Here is a 13,605-nt window from a genome sequence, read left to right as displayed (position 1 = left end):
AATCCTTAATACCATTACTCATGTGTAGGATTGAGTGAGGGTTTCCTGGAGAGTGAAGTTGATTTAGGGATCAGGGATCAGCTGCTGAGGCTGGCACTTGGAAAAAACAAGCCAAGCATTCACACCCCAGACCACTCAATACCAGCATTGTCTCCAATCCATCTTTCATAAGGGGGTTCCAAGAGGGGGAGGGGACGAAGGAAGGAGAGAAAATAAACCATTTTAATCCTGTAAGAGAAAGTGCAGAAGAGAGGAGAGAATGAACAAGATTTGAACATGCAAAGCCAGTTGCCAAGAATGTTTAGTTTGAAATCAACTTTGGCTTTTAATCTTAGACTCCACTGTCAAGTTTCTTCTCAGTTTCCTTATCCCATCTTTTAGGACATTCCCCACCCTCACCCCACACCTCAGTGCTTTCCTGTTCTCTGTCCCACTCACCCCATTTGCAACTCTCCTTCCCACCTCCTTTTTCTTCTTTCCTTACCCCTTCCCTCTTCTTTCCCGGACTCTCTCTCCTGTTCTTTTTTAGCTTAAGTCCCTCTCTTTCTCCCCTCTCTCCTGAACAGTACCTCTGAGCTCCATTCCCCTTCTTAAGGAAATCAGCCAGGCCTCAGATGGAGCTGTCGTCCTGACAACCCAAAGGCGCATCAGGCTTTCATTGAGGCTGGCTGCTGCTGAAGGGGGCAGTTGTGCAAAGCGAGGGGCCACGTCCAGGGGAGGGTGGAGGGGCTGTTGAAAACCAGCAGGGTGTGGGGTGTGGGGTAGGGGGGTGGGGGGGAGGTGCTGAGCAGAGAGCGCGCCAGGGACTGGAAGGAGAAACAGGAAAGGGAGGAGGGGGAGAGAGGCTCTGGGTTGCTGCTGCTTCTGCTGCTGCTGCTGCTGTGTGGCTGTTTCTCTACACTCACTGGCAGGCTTGGGGCCGGCTCCCTCGCCTGCCCGCCAGCCTGGGAAAGTGGGTTACAGAGCGAAGGAGCTCAGCTCATACACTAGCAGAGGAGCGTCCAGCCACAGAGAGACCAAACAAGAACCCCTTCCTCTGGCTTCTCTTCGGCTCTTCCAGAGGGCTTGCCATTTGTACTCTCTCTTTTGAAATTGTATTGCTTTTACTTTTTCACCCTTCTGCCTGGGTTTTGTGAGGGCTTTGTTAAGTCTTAGAGGGAAAAGAGACTGAGCGAGGGAAAGTGGAAAGGACCATAAACTGGCAAAGCCCGCTCTGCGCTCGCTGTGGATGAAAGCCCGGTGTTGGTGAAGCCTCTCCCGCGAGCAGCGCGCGCCCCTCCAGAGCACCCCACGGACCCGAACCTCGGCAGTGGCCACCATGGTCGGGAGAGTTCAGCCAGATCGGAAACAGTTGCCGCTGGTCCTACTGAGATTGCTCTGCCTTCTTCCCACAGGACTGCCTGTTCGCAGCGTGGATTTTAACCGAGGCACGGACAACATCACCGTGAGGCAGGGGGACACAGCCATCCTCAGGTAGGGCTTTTGGGCAACTTTTCTGCTGCGCGCGTCCGTGTGTGTGTGTGTGTGTGTGTGTGTGTGTGTGTATGTACACCTGATCTCCTTGAACTCCAGCTCCTGATGATGCAGGCTTGTGGGTTGTGTGTGTGTGTGTGTGTGTGTGTGTGTGTCCCCGTTTTACTGACTGGTTGGCATGAGAGCTAACAAAATTCAAGGGATTCTGGTCCCTGTCAGGGAGCAGTGGTGATGGTTAAATGTTGTTCGGTTCTTAGGACCTTGTTTCTGTTATCAAGAAAGCCTAATTTCACTCATGGCATTGGAGACTTCTGGGCAGTATTCTTGCTATTGTAATTGCTGTTGCTTTGCACTTGAGAGTTTTGTTGGGATTCCTTAATTCTGAAAGAAAGGTTGATGGATTATGGCTCTCAGAGAGTAGTACAGGGTACTGCATTCTCCTTGTTCCTCCCGTGTCTGTGTTTGTGTGTGCTTTCAGGCGAACACACACACACATATCAAGGCTATGTGTGAGGGTTTCTGATAGAAGACTTTCTGTAAAGACCTTCTAATTGATATGGAGGGCAATAAATCAATCTTAGAACTTTGGTTGGTTACTGAGCCTTTTCTGGTATGTGGACATAAATCAACACAAAATACGAAGAGCAGAAAGAAAAGGAACTTGCCAAATTGCTGATATTTAAGAGTGGGAGTGTTAAACACATAGGTTGGGAAAGAATTAACCTGGTATCAAATGGATATTTCAAATTGATTATGGACTTCAAAGTCTTTTTTTTTCTGTGCAACTCTGCCAAACTCTAAAATAATTTGAGATTGAAATTCGGAAAGGAAGAGTCCCAAGTCCTTGGGAGTTTGACCCCTATCAGGTACTGTGAGCTAGAAATACTCAAATGCGACCTAGTCATATTTTTATTTCCAAAATGCTCCAAGGTTATTTTTGCGCTTCTCTTCACTCTTCTCCCTCTCGACCAGCTGTACCTACCCCTTGTTCTTTTTCCTAGCTTCCCTTGAATTTCTGGCAGATTCTAACAGAAAGAATCACTCTCCTTGGAGACCTTTTAAAATCTCATTTCCTCCAAATAAAATGACCCAGTGTCAGTCTGTCTATCTAGCTAATATTGCTTGTTGTGGCAATAAAAGCACAGTATACGATAGAAAATAAACCTCTAATCTGTGTGCAAGGAGCTGATAGTGCATAAACCCAGGGGCATCAGGGAGCAGTTCTCTAGCAGAGCTGCCGACAGCAGCAAAGTTTTCTTTCCTTTTCTCAGAAATAAATTTGGTTGGCTGTCACAGTGTCCTGCTTTGGGAGCTCTGGGCTTGTTAGAGAGGGAAGTGTGTGTTGTGTGCCGTGCATTGCATATGTGTGTGTGTTGTGTGGTATGTGTTTCTCGAGATTGTAAAAAGTAAGAAAATACTAATGTGTAAGCACTCCTTTCTTCATTTCCTGAGCATTGGGTGATTATGAATCTCAAAGATCTTACCATCCAAAGCAGATTTTCCCTTCTAGCTCTTCAGCCTTACAAACCTGCAAGTGTGATTTATCCACATGGAGTAATAAGATTTATAGAGTAATTTATCTGTTTGCAAAGGGATTTGGACATGGTGCAGAAAATGTTTTTGCAAACACACAAGCCTGCCATTTCAACTGCTAACATTCATACTCGCTAACATCATTAACCCTTTAATGGTGAAGCACTCTACATAAATTTATGCTATCCCTAGAAATTTTTTTCACTGGTTATATGATTGAATATGAGAAAAGTGAGTAACTTGAATGTATAAGTTGTTTTTTATCTAAGTGTCCTTGAGCTTTATAAGGTCTTTCTAAGTCAGCATCTCCTGTACCTGAAACTATAGTTATCTAAGAGTTAGGTAAGTATAGGAATGTTAATTCAGAAGAATAAAAACATTCTTATACTTTCATACAGAGGCAGTCTCACAGCATACATATCTATGGATGATACATAGGTGCTTTTGTTTGTCTATGGCTCAATAGAAACAGAGTTTTAAGCATTACACTTTAGCAGACATTACAATATGGAAATAGGGACTATGAGAGAAAAGATAAACACAGAACCATTTATTCTCTGGTAAAGAAAAGATAGACAAACAGAGCATGCCAATAAGTCGCCTATGAAACACCATTTCTTTCCCAGACCTCACCTTACATGCCCTCTTTTTTATTTCCTTGCCTCGGACAAGGGTTTTTTGGGGGGTTGGTGGAGCGTCATCAGAATTAACTATGGAGAGAATTCCCTTTGTTTTCTGAGCTGACCTTCTTCTCAATCTCTTTAAATCCAGTAAGCTTTGTGGGTCAGTTTCCTGGTGAAGAATGGTGCTCTTGCTTTCCGTTTATAAGGCCAGACTGGAAAAGGCATGTTTTCACTTTATTTGTGACATTTTACTGGGCGCATGAGCTTCCAGAGGAGGAGAGGAAGGAGAACTTGATTCATTGGAAGCCACAGTAGATGTCTGGCACTGAGAAAGTGAAATGGCTAGGAGAAAAAAAAATTCTCTTAGTGAGTCTGTGGCCCTGAATAATCTGAGATGGCAACAGGAGACAAGAGAGGTTTGTAATTCTGGTTATCCGGTGACAGAAGTTTGGCTGACTGTCCCCAAAACATTTACCTTCACTGCCTTAAGTTTCCTGTGAAACAAGTGTTTCTTTTGAGGATTGATGCTCATTTTTTGTAATTATGATCTTTAGTGTAATTATGCATCAGATAAGAGAGTACACATTAATCTTGAGGTCTTGATCTGCAGTTTCTATCATTTTGAAAAAAATAAAAACTATATAATTATGGTGACAAAACTGGAGGGAAAGAGAGATAGCCTCATGTATACGTACCTAACTCAATTGTTTTCTAGAGAAGATTACGGACCTGTATAAGAAATTGTATAAAGAACTAAAGAAAACCACAATACCAACTTCTGTCCCAGGGACAAAGAATCAAAGTGTGATTCACACAGTAGTGGCGGCAGCAGCAGCAGCCTTGGAGTTCCTCCCTAAATAGAATAACCAGAATCTGCATTTATATCTGTGTGCACAGTGAGAGTGAGACACACTTATCCACAGGACTTCAGTCATGAAGCACCCTCAGGTGCTTTTCTAAACAGAGTCTACCTGCCTCATTACCAGCTCCCACAGGAGTAAGAGTTCAATTCTGGACCAGTTTCTAACACTGTTTCTTCCAACTCTCTACCCTCATACCCACAAAGATTCACCTCCTGCTTAATAATGGCAAGTTGAGACTACGTATTAATAGTTCTCTTATAAGTCAAGGAATAGTGGAAATAGCATTTCAAACCAACCTTTAAAATTTAATTTTTAATAGTTCTACAGACCATATTTTTAATAGTTCTACTGACCATATTTTTAATATGAGCAGCAGATATGTGAACAGATAATTATAAAATATTTGACCTCAAAAAACCATTCTAGTTTCAAAATACATTATATTATCGCATATCTGTTCATAAGGCAACTTTGTAAAACGTACATACGCATGCGTATCTGGATATAAAACAAGTGGGCATGTGATAAAATACAGGGACTTCACACTTGTGATTTTAAATATTCTAAATTCAAGGTAATGAAATTTTATTTACCTCACAATTCTGACCCTATTTGATATTTACAGGATATTATAATACTTTTAATGATAGTAACATTGTTTCCATTTAAATGTCAGTGTACCTGATAAGTATTAGAGATTCCAGAGGAAACTGAATATCTAAATGAAGAATAGTTACTGTTTAGTTTTTTTCACATTTGGGATCCTTAATTCCCTGTTTGTTTCTACACCAAGATAAGAAGAAACGAAGGATGTGATTATTTGATAGTAAAATATAAAGATCTTATTCAAATTTCTGTTTATCTTCTGTAAGTCATCTGGAATGCCAATATTCACGAATAAAGTGTCAACACTCCAATTCTTGACACAATATGTGATTTTCTATGACTTACAATTCACTGTTTGAAACAAACTGTGGGCATGGGCCTACTGGGTAAGTTTGTGACCATCATGAAGTTTTCTTTTTCTGTAGTTAAATCACAAGATGTAATCAAAATTTGTTGGTTAGCCCTGATACTTTAAGGATCATGCATTGCCAATAAATCCTTTATCAAATATACTTGGTAAATAATGGTGTATTACATACTATATATCATCTAAAAAAATAGCATATTATATACATTTTGTTAAAGAATGTTTATGTACCTGTAAACTATATCCTTTGTTGCCCTTTATGGACTGAGAAACACAGTGGACAAATCTCATAAGATGCAAATTGTGGCCATCTGTGTTTCTGTAAGTATGGAACACATAAGTGTGTCTATATACACATACAGTACACAGGAGACTTTTATTTTATGTAGTTTGACTTAGAATGATATATTTGTAGAATTATGGAAAAAACAAAAGTGACTGACTCATCCACTAAGTCACTTGGTGAGGGTTAATTGCTTGTGTTTCTCAAAGCTGATTCCGCATAACAGCAAACTCAGTCCAAAAAGGATTAGTGCATTTTACTGTGGTCTTTGAGAGTGCCAAATACAAATGACTGTGACTTACCTGATAGGAGGTTGCCTAAATATCCTTGTCTCTCTCCCTGTCATCATCTGAGACTCAGAGATACCCGCCCTCCAGAGCATAACTTACAGCTTACAGCCATTGGCCTTGTTTTTCTCTCAGTGTCCTGCCTGTTAGTTTGTACTACTCAGAGATTCTGAGCTCTGAATTTGGATCTATGCTTGCATGCTATAACTTTAAGCGAGTCTCTTTAATATTTTGAGCTTCAGTTTCATTTACAAAATGCTGCAACTATCTATTTTGGTTACCCTACAGGGTTGTTTTAAGAAGCTCACAAGAGGTAAGGTAGGAAGTTTGTTGAATTGTAAAGTGCTACACAAATGTAAAGTATCAACGGCTTTTTAACCACATGCAGCCAATTATTCAGACTTCAGGGAATTCTTTTCTTCTTCTTTTTATGCCAGTGTTTCTCAAATTTCAGTGTGTATATAAAGTGTGTGAAGGGCTTGCTACAGCAGATTGCTTGACGTCCGCTGCTAGAGTTTTTGAGTCAGTAGTTCCCTGGTAAATCCGAGAATTTGCATTTCTCACAAGTTCTCAGGTGATACTGATACTACAGGTTACTACAAGTGTGATCCACAGATTGGGCATCTTGAGTATCATATAGTTACATGTTAAAAAAACAAAATCTCAGGACCTATGCTGGAGGGAATAAATCAGAGTCCACATTTTAACAAGACTCCCAAGCGATTTGCAAACATATTGAAGTTGGAGAAGCACTGCAGTAGACGGTTCACAGCCATGGGCGCACAGTACCATCAGCCAGGGAACCTTTAAAAAATACTGATGCCACATGTCCTCTGGTCTCAGAAATGCTCATGTAGTTTGTCTGGGGAAGGGACTGGCCACAGGTTTTTCTTTTCTTTTTAATGATTCTGCTATGTACATAGAGGTAAAAAGCAGTGCCTGACTGGATAAGGAATGTCTTTTACAAATAATTTTCAGGGCAGCACTAAACAGATATCTGTAAAAAAAAATTGGAGTCATGTTATATGGTTTGAGAAATATATCAATAGCCAAAGATGAACAAATTTACACAGGAGAGAGGAAATAGATCACCATAAATCCATTTGTTTATTGTGCAATTTCATCATTCTGATGCCATGGAAAATGGGGTGGCTTTATTTACTGTGGATAATATTTACGTAATGTCTATGGAAATAACATAAAGCTTATTATTCTGTGCTGTCTCATTTGGATTAGACAATATACAGAACTGTTCTAAGTTGTGTTTGTTGTTGTTGCTTCTAATGCTATCACTAAAGGAGAAAAGAGACAATATTTAGACAAGGGAAATGGCTTCTGTGCTAACATATTCAAGCATGCTAAATTGTGTGCACTTACATACATGAATATGTGATTTGCAAAATAATGGTGTTTATATAATTCATCTCAATTTTATATAGTGATTTCTCTTTAGTTGAAACTGATAGTCAAGTCTTTGTGTCATAAAAACTTTTCATGAAAAGGACATAAGTTCAAAATATTCAACAAGTAGTCAGAAGACCAACCTCTAAATATCATGAAATAGTCTAATCTACTAAATAAAGATAACTGACAACTGCTTTTGCCTCCTGTACAGCTATTTTTAGATCAAATGAGATTGTATGTATCAAAGTATTTTATAAACTGTATAATGGTACAAACTATAAGCTTTTAAAAAGACTATTGTCATTGTATTTACAGTAGGATACAACTTTTAGAACATTTTTAAAATGTAAGAAAACAAGCCTTTTCTTATTTCTGTCCTACACACTGGCCATTTGCACTATGATGTTTTTATTATTTCAGGTCCTTTAAAGTCACAAATATCTTAAGATATAATTGAGTTTCTTATCAGGAGTGCAGGGCAAGTAGACTTGTTTTTTTTGTTTTTGTTTTTGTTTTGTGTGTGTGTGTATGTGTAGTTACCTGTAATTAAAACTTAATCTCCAATTAATGTATGATTAACCTTCACAAAATGAAACTCTTTACTTCAGATTTTGTTAATTACTATAGGAAAACCTCATAGAAATTTAGAGTCAGAAAGGCCTTGGAGATTAAGCGTCTGCCATTTCATTTTAAAGTGATATAACTGAGAAGAGAAAAATTTAGTTGGTTGTCCAAAAACTTGAGTGATCAAGTGAGAATTAGAACTCATGTATTTTAATTTTCTTTTCACAGTACCACTGAGATTACCTTTGGGTTTTTATTTTATCTGACGAAATGCCATTTTTATTGTTATTCCTAAATGTATGCTTAAAAATGCCTTTCCCTCCTCTTCCTTCGTCTCCTCTTCTCTCCCCTTCCCTCCTCTCCCCTCCTCCTCCCTCCAGTTCTCCCTTCTTCCCTCCTCCCCTCCCTTCTCCTCTCTCCTTCCTCTCCCTTTTTTCCTTTCTCTCCTCCCTGCAAGTCAAATCTGCATTTACCTGTGGAGGATCATCCAGTTAGTGCTGGTCAAGGAGGATTTGTTCTAGGAAATGCCCCATTTTTCACATGTCTGCTATCTGTCTGTACCATGTGGGTTTTCCTTCCTCCACTTGCAGCTTTCAGCTTATTGTTTTTTTAATTATTATTTTTTCATAAGTTATTGGGATACAGGTAGTATTTGGTTATATGAATAAGTTCTTTAGTGGTAATTTGTGAGATCCTAGTGCACTTACCACCCGAACAGTATACACTGCACCATTTTTGTTGTCTTATATTGCTTGCCTCCTTCCAATCTTCCCCCCAAGTCCCCAGAGTCTATTGTATCGTTCTTATGCCTTTGCATCCTCATAGCTTAGCTCCCACGTATCAGTAAGGACATACAATGTTTGGTTTTGCATTCCTGCCAGGTCATTGCAAATGCTGTTAATTCATTCCTTTTTATGGCTGAATAGTATTACATTGTGTGTGTGTGTGTGTGTGTGTGTGTGTGTATAACTTTTTTATCCACCTGTTGATTGATGGGCATTTGTGTTGGTTCCACGGTTTTACAGTTGCAAATTGTGCTGCTGTAAATGTGTGTGCAAGTATCTTTTTCAAATAATGACTTCTTTTCCTCTGGGTAGATACCCAGTAGTGGGATTGCTGGATCAAATGGTAGTTCTACTTTTAGTTCTTTAAGGAATCTCCACACTGTTTTCCATAGTGGCTGTACTAGTTTACATTTGTACCAGCAGTATAGAAGCGTTCTCTGTTCACCGCATCTATGCCAACATCTACTGTGTTTTGATTCTTTGACTATGACCATTCTTGTAGCAGTAAGGTGGCATCACACTGTAGTTTTGATTTTCCTTAGTGATGTTGAGCATTCTTTCATATGTTTGTTGGCCACTTGTTTGCCTTCTTTTGAGAATTGTCTATTCGTGTCCTTAGCCCATTTCTTGATGGGATTGTTTGAGGTCTGTAGATTCGGGATATTAGTCCTTTGTCAGATGTGAAGATTGTGAAGATGTGCTCCCAGTCTGTGGGTTGTCTGTTTACTCTGCTGACTGTTCCTTTTGCTGTGCAAAAGCTCTTCAGTTTAATTAGGTCCCAGATATTTATCTTTATTTTTATTGCATTTGCTTTTGGGTTTTTGGTCTTAAAATCCTTACCTAAGCCAATGTCTAGAAAGGTTTTTTCAATGTTATTGTCTAGAATTTTTATAGTTTCCGGTCTTAGGTTTAAGTCCTTAATCCATCTTAAGTTGATTATTGTATAAGGTGAGAGATAAAGATCCAGTTTCATTCTCCTACATGTGGCTAGCCAGTTATCCCAGCACCATTTGTTGAAAAGGGTGTCCTTTCCCCACTATATGTTTTTGTTTGATTTGTCAAAGACCATTCCCAAAGCTGTTGTGCTTGGTAGAACCTCTTCAAGGATCCCTTGGTCATCACAACCCCGGATCATTTTAAGAAAATTCATTTCCTCTTGTTTCTGGTACTGTCTTCTCATCTGAATTTGACCCTTTCTTCCACTTACTCCAGCTGAGTTTCTAAATCTGCTGCCTTCTTAATGTTATTTATGAACTTCTGCCTGGTTAAGTTTCCAGTGTTTGGTTTTACATTCCTGCCAGGTCATTGCAAATGCTGTTAATTCACCTGTCCCTGTTAGAGGGACCCTGATTACGATAACTGTAGACATTCTTTAAACAGCCTAAAGAGGTGCTCTACTCATTGTAGTCCTTATAGATTTATTATTTAAAATCCTTTGAGGCAGGCAGAACTTTTTTTTGCCCAATATATACAAAAGTTACTTTGGGCTGACAATGGGGCTGATGGTGGCCAATTGGGAGGAACTGGGTATAGATCCAGCTCTGGCTCCCGAGTGGTGAAGGCATTGTGCAAAAAGCCCTCTTGCAGGTGCCTAGTGGTTTCTGGTGTGGCATGCAGAAAAGATCTCCTGAGGCTTTCTGAGTAAGCAAGACATGGAGCCAGAGACATCCGATAAGGTTTTCTCAAGAGAAAGACAAAGCACAGTAAGCAGAAATAACAGGCCAGCATCCCCTAGTTAGCCCCACAGGGAAGCAGGCAGGGGTGACATGGAGGTTGTCATCTGGTAGTGAAGACTCAATTACAAGCCCCAGGAGTTCCGAGAAGAAACAGAGATCTTGGATAAGAGCTGACTTGAACGGAGTCCGGAGTCCTCAGGAATTAGGGACTTAGACCTGAGCACATTACCAAAATGGGTAACTTGGTTAAGGAGTAAAAGAGAGGGACCCAGTCCCTAGAGCTGAAGGTCTGTGTCAAAGCTGTAGTAACCCAGGGATGACTTGAAGGTTAATCTCAGAGCGCAGAGCTCCACCTTTTAAAACTCTTACTGTGTAACCTCAGATCATAAAACCTGGTCTAGCTCTGTGGGGAAAAGATGGAGACAAACATCTGACATTAAGTAAGAACTGTGAACTAGTGTTTCTTCCTGCCTTAGTTAAGTTTCCCAGGTTACATCTTCAGTCTACTTAGAACTTCCAGACTTCATGGAGTTGGCAGAATGAAGGACCTGAGATGGCCTATGCAAGGCCTGTTGTTTTCCAGTATTATTCTAAAAATGTCACTTGATCCTTGAAAGAATATCCACAGCATGAAGTCAAAGCCCTAGCCAGGCACGGTGGTTCACACCTGTAATCCCAGAACTTTGGGAGGCTGAGGCGGGTGGATCACAAGGTCAAGACATCGAGACCATCCTGGACAACATGGTGAAACCCTGTCTCTACTAAAAATACAAAAATTAGCTGGGCATGGTGACATGCGCCTGTAGTCCTAGCTACTCAGGAGGCTGAGGCAGGAGAATCACTTGAACCCAGGAGGCAGAGGTTGCAGTGAGCCGAGATCACGTCACTGCACTCCAACCTGGTGACAGAGCCAGAGTCCATCTCAAAAAAAAAAAAAGTCAAAAAGTCAAAGCCCCTATGCTTGAAAAACTCTCTGTGACCTGTTACCTCGTTGCCTTCTTCAATTCAGAAGCACTTACAGTCTCTGCTCATGAGCATGTGAGCATGTGCACATGCAGTTCTGGTGCTCACCTTTGTTCTTGATACTCTCTCTCCTTGGAACCTCCTCCCTTTCCCCCTTACTCCATCAAACATTTTTACTAGGTTACCTCTTTGCTCCTTCAAGACTTCAGGCTCAGTTCCGGTGCTATCTTATTCAGGACATCTTCCCTAATTCTCCCAAACTGAGCTAAGTATCTTGTTTATTATCACTGATAGCCTCTCTGAATACCTTAAACTTTGCATTTACTACATGTCTTTAAAATATCTTGTTTACTTGTGTTTTGCCTCAAATATAGGCATCTCATTTACTTTACCTTTTCATTCCAGAGTTTAGCTCAGTACCCATGAATGCTCAAATAAATATTTGCCTACTGAATTGAGCAGAGAAAGATGGTTGTACTATAAATCAAGCTGACTGAAGTTGATTCATAAAAGAGGAAACACATTAGAAGAAGATCAGACTGAAGGAAGACATTTTGGTGAAATCGTCTATCACTGGAGTAATTGTGGATGTAGGGTTTAAGAGGGTCTAGTCGTAAAATCAGAGCTAGATTATTATCTGATTATTGATAGGGTAAAAGGTTTTGTTAGAAATACCTTCAGTATTTCCCATGGCAGTTATTCCTTTTGCTAATTTTTTTTTAGAAAACGAGAAGAGCAAATGGGGGTGTTTTGGGAAGGATCCCAAAGCTTCAAAGTTAGAGATATAGGGAACTGGACAAAGCATGCGCTTTTCTTAGATAAGATAGTAGTTTCTGACAGAACATGGAGTCATTCAATGGCCCTGAAGTGAGATATCTGTGAAGAGGTCAGTATCCTGGGTAGCTCTGAGAAGGAATCTCCTTCCTAGAGTGCTAGGAGACTTTCTCCATGTAGGGGTAATTGAATTTTCAGGGATTAAATTGGGGGCTTGGGAGCTACTTAAATAGGATTGTGTGTTACAGGTATATTCATCTCCATTGATCCATTCTAGTTTCTTTTGAAATGAGGCAATGTGCATAACACTTACATTTATTTGACTGAAAATGGTTACTCATACTGATAGTGATCGTTACCTGGGCATTGCATCTTGAAGCCCATTTACTCATTCCTGGAAAAATTAAAACTTGAATGTGCAGTGGAATTTGTAATAATCCCAAATTTCCTTCTGTATATCTTTCCCTATTGCACAAGGGTATTATTTATGTGAGATCATAGGGAAACCGATAACTCTGAGGAAAAATGCAACCTAGCTTTCTATACAAGAAGGCATTACTGTTTATGCTATTGTCATTGTCTGATGATGCATTTCTATATTGAATCTCTATAATTTTTCTAAAATTCTGTCCTTTCTATGGTTGTATTTTAGTTATGCTACTATTTCCCACCCTGTTCTCCTAGAAACAAAATATTTAAAAAAAAAAAGAAAGTGATGCAGCCTAACACTAAGTCATGAATAGCAAGTATCTACATGTGAAAACATGGGCTGGGAAACATAATTGGTTTTCTGACTTCTGATTGTTTTATGTCATTACACACACCCCACTCTAGCATGTGTGTATCAGAGCTGTTCATTTTATGAGACGTAAGTCACATATGGTTGCCAATTTGTAGCTGGTGTTTGTTTTGAGATAATTAAAGATTGCTGTCACCTTATACATGTTCATGATGTAATTGTATAAGCATATCTAAAGATCAGCATTCTATATTGCTGAATCATTAACTTAGCAGAAGAATGGATTTTTTTCTTTGTCTCTCTCTCTGACCTCTGTTCTATCTCTTTTGGCATTAATATGATGCACTGATCATCACCACAACAATAAACTGCTTAAAGTCTACAAGGAATTACTTGATTGTCTAAACTTCTAGATTGGGCATCAAAAAAATTAGTCTTTAGTTCTGCAAAAACCATTAAGTGTAAACTTGGGAATTAGCTTCCATTGTTCCAACCGCTACTTGTCTTGTAAGCAAAGATGTTGGTCTGGTGAAATAGCTTTATGTTTTTGAAGGTACCTGAATTCCCAAGAAGAAGAAATGCAAGAAGTTATAAGTGGAATGATGATACACACAATTTTTTAAAAAAACTCCTAAATTATATTATAAATGTCATAATATAGAAAA

The 13,605-nt window shown here is 39.6% G+C and overlaps 1 protein-coding gene across 2 annotated transcripts in view; it reads left to right on the top strand.

The window, feature by feature from the left end:
- Positions 1-820: 820 nt before the first annotated feature.
- The window catches only part of LSAMP (limbic system associated membrane protein), a 639,680-nt gene continuing 626,895 nt past the window's right edge, over positions 821-13,605 (top strand). Inside the window, exon 1 of one of the 2 annotated variants that reach the window (XM_012463960.2) lies at positions 821-1,473. In XM_012463960.2, coding sequence (XP_012319383.1) covers positions 1,319-1,473 — 155 coding nt within the window. In that variant the 5' untranslated portion in view covers positions 821-1,318. The remainder of the gene's footprint in view (positions 1,474-13,605) is intronic. The other variant, XM_012463961.2, reaches the window with a different exon arrangement.

Source organism: Aotus nancymaae, unplaced genomic scaffold, assembly GCF_030222135.1.
Source record: "Aotus nancymaae isolate 86718 unplaced genomic scaffold, 86718_ANA_hifiasm-v0.15.2.pri h1tg000011l, whole genome shotgun sequence".
Classification (NCBI taxonomy): domain Eukaryota; kingdom Metazoa; phylum Chordata; class Mammalia; order Primates; family Aotidae; genus Aotus; species Aotus nancymaae.
Note: the sequence above shows the minus strand (reverse complement) of the source record. Positions and strands in the feature narration are given on the sequence as shown.